A 6,000-nucleotide genomic window follows, 5' to 3' on the forward strand; every position below is an offset into this window, starting at 1 on the left:
TGCATGCCTGCCATTGCAGCTCTTTGGAAGACTGAGTCAAGATAACAAGTTTGAGTCCCACCAGGGAGACTTAGTGATTCAGCAAGACTATCTCAAATAAAACATAAGGAAAAAATGGCAGAGATGTATCTCAGTGCAAAGATACATACATCAGTTCACTTCCCACTATCAGTTTAAAAAAGTACAGCTGAGAAGATGGGACATCAAGATTTGAGAAGAGTTAGCCTACCACTGGATAAAGAAGAAAAAGGAAAGTCAGGAATAGTGGAAACACTTTCCATGAAAGGAAAGTGTTTGCCATTGAGTCAGATTGTCAGCTCTGTGAAAAGCTGTGGATGGGCCAAGGAAATAGTCAATGGCTTGACAATGTAGGAATTGCTATGACCATTTCAGAAGTTTTCTGTTGAGCCATGGCATAGAAGCTTTGTTGAAGCTAGTTGAGGATGGAGGTAAGGTAAGTAGATATGTACCTAGGGAAATACCGAGTTTTGCTATGAATGGGCACAGAGAAATGGGACTGCAGATGTGAGAGGAAAGAGAGTACGGTAAGTCCCCAACTTATGAGACTTGTTCATAAGTTGGATTCAGTCATAAGCCAACAAAGTGAATCTTATACAGTACACCTGTGAAAGTTTGCAAGTTGGGGACTTAACGTATCACGTTTGTTTATTTGCTTTGCGTGTGTTGTATTGGGGGTTGATCTTAGCATCTTTGGTATGCAGCTACAGTTCCACCCTTTTTTATTTTGAGATAGTATCCCATTAAGTCCCTGAGTTGCCTGGGTTGGGCTCTGACTTGTAGTCCTCCTTCCTCAGCCTCACAGAGTGCTGGGATTAGAGATGACATCATGTTACATATTACAAGCTTATGACTTTGCCTGTCTCTTGCAATTGTTGCTGCCCTTTGAAGCACTTTCATTATTTCTTGTTTTTTTAAAGGAGTGTTTCCACTTTTCTGTCATGATACTTTCCACCTTCAATTGCCTTGGGTTTTCATTTGTGCGATAGATGAAAGTCTGTGAGTCACAGAGTATTTGAAGACAAATTAAATGTTAATACAAAGTATATATAGGAGCATTCTGTCAAAGGAAGGGAGTCTGCATTTCATGTACAGTGGTACCTTGGTTCAGGAACACTTTTGTTTGTGAACAGTTTGGTTTGCAAACAAAAGTGTTTGGCTAAATTTTGTTTTTGTTTACAAATTCTGCATCGGGTGACCAACACAGCTGTGGCCATCTTTCCTAAAATTGTGGAATAAATTAAGCTCATGAACCTAGGTACTACTGTATTTGATGTCATGAAAACATTTAAAAATAACTAAAAATCAATTATAGTTAACTCTTTAATTGATTTTACTATAGCATCTCACAAAGCCTTTTTTATTTCTTTAAAATAAATTTATTAATTTATTTATTTTTTCAAAGCCTTTTTTTAATAGAAGTTTTTTGTGTCCTAAGACATGGATCCTGCCTCCTTCAAAACAGTGTTCTGTAGGTTTGGTCAGTCAGATTCTCTTTAATGGGTGATTTCTGCTAAATAGATGGTTTCTCTGGGGGGTTAGCATTTTAACTGAATTTCTAATTATTCTTAAAAATCTGTAGAAGCTGGGCATGGTGGCACATGCCTGTATTCCCAGCACTCCAGAGGCTGAGGCAGGATGATCACTGAGTTTGAGGTCAGGCTGGGCTACATAATGAATCCAGGCCATCCTGATATACATAGAGAGACCCGGTCTCCAAAAAAAGTTGAAAAGTGGTGTTCTGGTAACTAAAGAAATGCAAATCAACTAAGGTATCATTCTTAACCAAAAGACAAAACAACAAAATTCCATACATTGATATATACGAATCTAAAACCAATTCTAGGAAAAGTAATGAAATTTGTATCTTTATACATTATTGGAAGCTTTGAATAGTTACTTCAGAAAACATTTTGTCTGTATATTTAGAACATAGATAATTCATTTCTAAGACTAGTTCTCTGGGAAAAATATGTACCCACAAAAGTTTATTGCAAGGGATCAGGGACATATAGCTCAGCAGCTCCAGAGGCTGATAGAAGCTGGGTGGAATGGCACATAACTAGTAATTCCAGCTGCTTGGGAGCTTGAGGCAGGAGAATTTCTTGAGTTCAAGGGTAGCCTGGGCAACATAAGAAGACCCTGTCTCAAAAACAACTACAAAAATTATAGCAGGTAGAAACCATAAAATTGTATGATCAGCTGTATATGGTGGTGCACCCCTGTAATCCCAGCACTAGGGATACTGGGCCAGAGAGTTTGAGGCTAGTCTGGACTACATAGTGAAACTCTGTCTCAAAAACAAAGCAGAAACAAAAATAAAGATAGAATAAATTGTGTGATCAAGTTGATGAAAATAAAATATTTAAAATTTTGTATATAGCGCACAAAATATTTACTATATTGTTGGTAACAGGAAAAGACTAGGAGTTAAATAAATTTTGTGTTATATATATATAGTTGATTACCATTAAACCTTGGAAAGAAAATGAGTCATATGCACTGATGCAAAATAATCTCTTACAATACATTTTTCAGGGGGCTGGGGATCTAGCCCAGTGGCACAGGTGCCTGCCTGGCAAGTGCAAGGTCCTGAGTTTGATTCCCGGCACCGAAAAAAACAACAACAAAAAACATTGTATTTAAAAGGAAGGAGGCTGGGCTGGGGATATAGCTCAGTGGCATGGCACCTGCCTGGCAAGCATGAGGTCCCCAGTTTGATTTCTGGTACCAAAAAAAAAAAAAAAAAAAAAGGCAGGAGGCCAAGTGTTATGGTGTGCACCTGTAATCCCAAGAACTCTCGGAAGCTGAGGCAGGAGGATTGAAAGTTCAATCCCAGCTTGGCCAGTTTAACAATTTAGCAAGACCCTGACTTAAAAATACTTTGGGGGCCAGGGATATAGCTCAGTGGCAGAAGTGCCTGCCTGGCAAGCACAAGGTCCTGAGTTTGATTCCCAGTACCAAAAAAAAAAAAATACTTCGGGGATATAGCTTAGTGGGAAAGCCCTAGGTTTAATCCCGCATGTGTGTGTGTGTGTTGGGGGGAGACAACACTGTACATCCACTCCTGATTTTAAAGGCATTATTAAATCCACAAATTTTCAGGTTGCTTATACCTGACGATGCTAGTGATTAATTCCTTAAGAACAAGGGATGCAGATATTTTTCTGTAGAGAGACAGTAAATGTGAGGGTCACTAAGTCTCTGTAGAAACTACATAGCTCTATTGACTGAACACTCATGATGCATAAATAAATGGGTATGGCTATATTCTGATAGTTTTCTTTACAAAAATGTGCCCATGGGATAATAACTTTCCATATTTCTTCTAGAGTTTTAAAGTATCTGAAGCAACTGGTAATATGGGACAAAAAATTTGGAGGATTAGAAGGGTTCTAGACAAGATTTCCATTTCCAAATTCCTCCCTTGTGAACAAATGGGTATATGATCCCTTTAAAAATACTTCTTTTCAAATACTAATTTATGACTATGAGAGAACTTTTCTGAGGAAAATATTATTTCCTTTGTAAACCAATTGGAAGAGGATGCAGTTTTTTTAACAATGGAGATTCCCCCCACTTTTTTTTTTTTTTTTTAAAGCAGTTCTAGGGACTCAATCCATAAAGCACTGAGCTATATGCATCCCTGCCATTTTATATACGTATGTATGTGTGTATGTAGTATATGTATGAGATAGGCTCTCGTTAAGTTGCCAGTGCTGACTTTGAACTCTAGATCCTGCTGTCTCAGCCTTTCATGCAGCTATGAGTACAGGCATGCACCACCATGCCTAGTTAGCCTCCTATTCTTATAACCATTTAAATGTATGAGCAAATTCCAAATGCAGAAAGATGGAGGAATTAGAAGGGAAGAAAATAATTTTGGGGTAGATTCCAGGCTTTTCCTATTTGATTCAAAGCTCTTTTGTCATTTGTTGCAGAAAGTATATTCTACGTTTTATTTCCTTGCTTACTGATTGGACCCACAATTTCTTCCTCTCTTTGATCCATACAGGAGCCATCCTTGGCCCATCCTTTCTCATTATTTTTCCCCTGCTTGAGGACCATCTAGTTGCTTGAAAGACAACTAAGTTTTCTTTCTTTACACTGTGGTACAGAGAAAATTGACTGTTCTTGTAGGTTAAACCATTTTGGAGAATACAACAGAATTTTAGTTTCTTTCCATTGTTAGATACACTATATTAAGCTCTTGGTATGGTCTCCCTTTTCTTTAGGTGCTGCTACATCCTCCTCCTCCTCTTCACCTTCATCCAGTTCTATAACAGCTGCTGTTATGTTAACGTTAGCTGAACCATCAATGTCCAGTGCATCACAAAATGGAATGTCAGTTGAGTGCAGGTGACAGCAGGACTTGCTAAAGCACTTTGCACTTAATGGCTATTGAAGGCCACGTCTTTTTTTATACTGCACAGTGGCACAAAAAAAATCAGACAAGCACTATTTTATATTTAAAAATTGTTTCTTGACAAGCTGACTTGGCACTTAAGTGCACTTTTTTATGAAGAAAAAGTACAATGAACTGCTTTTCCTCAAGCAATAATTGTTTCCAACTTGTCTGGGAATTGTGTCTGGTAACTTGAAGGCCTTCCACTGTGGCAAATGGGGGCTTTTCACTGCCTGTAGAGACAATACAGTAAGCATAGTTAGGGGTGGACCAGAACATGGTAAGATAACTTACTGTATATGTATTCCCTTGTATTTTGTTAAAAGCTGGAACATTTGATATTTTTCCATTTATTTATGAAAAATATGAACCTATTTTCATTTGTACAAGGTAATTGTTTTTTAACACAAGTCATCTTAGGGTGGCTTTAATTGTATAAGTCAAGCACATGTAATAAATTCAAAATCTGCAGTTAACAGGCTATCAGACATCAATCCTGGTAACCAAATGTTAAAGATTCTCTTTAAAAAAGACTGAACATGTTTACAGTTTGAGTTAGGCTAAAAAGGTCTTGCAGTGGCTTTTCATGCCCCTTCAAATTGGAATGGAACTACTGTACTTTGCCATTTTTCTATAAATCAGTATTTTTTTTTAATTTTGATATACATTGTGTGAAAAAAGAAAATGGCTAATAAACTGTATTAAATCTTAAACAATGTATAGATTGTACCTAGCCAGTTCAAAGTGTATATTTATTCATAATGAATTATAACAGTTATATTTTTGTGTTTTCTTGTAAATGTTTCTTTTCCCTTAAATACAGATAATTCATTTGTATTGCTTATTTTATTATGAGCTACAACAAAAGGACTTCAGGAACAAAGTGTTAGTATGGTTCAAGATTGTTTATATGAACTGTCTCAGAAAGATGGTTATTTTAAGTATAAATAGCTAATTGGGGTGGTAGGCCTATAATTACATGCCTTGTGTAAAATCCAAAATGAACGCAAAATTGTTTTCACTTGTATTGACTTTATGTTACATGATTCCAATCTCTGTTCTGTTTGGCACTTGTATTTAATTCTTCACCTTTGTAAGACATTTGTATATTGCGGATGTGTTCATTGAAGCTATTTAATATCTGGCACTGTTAATACACAGTACTTTACTGTACAGACTGTTTTACTGTTTTAATTGTAGTTCTGTGTACTTTTTTTTGAATGGGGCTGGCATGTTTTATTTGTTTTCTGGCAATACGACGTGAGAATTTTGAAGCGTTTTGTTGTAGATGCTAACGTGTCAGAAACTTTAATCCTTTACATTCAACTTTTCTAAGAAAAGCATTTTCAGTCTTGTAGTGTGTGCTTACAGTAACTAATTTTGTTGAAAACGGTTTCAAGTTACTCAAATTTGTACAGGACTGTAAAGATTTGTTGACAGCAAAATGTTGAAGAAGCTTATAGAATAAAAGCTATAAAGTATATATTAGGATCTGCAAACAATGAAGAATTATGTAATATATTGTACAAATGTAAGCAAAGGCTCTGAAATAAATGCCATAGTTTGTGAATCCTTGA

At 36.4% G+C, this 6,000-nt stretch overlaps 1 protein-coding gene across 2 annotated transcripts in view; it reads left to right on the forward strand.

The window, feature by feature from the left end:
* Arid4b (AT rich interactive domain 4B (RBP1-like)) overlaps positions 1 to 6,000 on the forward strand; it is a 136,739-nt gene extending 130,739 nt beyond the window's left edge. For both annotated transcript variants that reach the window (XM_005404948.2, XM_005404950.2), the window contains one exon: positions 4,254 to 6,000. In XM_005404948.2, the coding sequence (XP_005405005.1) occupies positions 4,254 to 4,381 (128 nt within the window). In that variant the 3' untranslated portion in view covers positions 4,382 to 6,000. The remainder of the gene's footprint in view (positions 1 to 4,253) is intronic.

The sequence above is a fragment of the Chinchilla lanigera genome, unplaced genomic scaffold, assembly GCF_000276665.1.
Source record: "Chinchilla lanigera isolate Chin_1 unplaced genomic scaffold, ChiLan1.0 scaffold00091, whole genome shotgun sequence".
Taxonomy (NCBI): domain Eukaryota; kingdom Metazoa; phylum Chordata; class Mammalia; order Rodentia; family Chinchillidae; genus Chinchilla; species Chinchilla lanigera.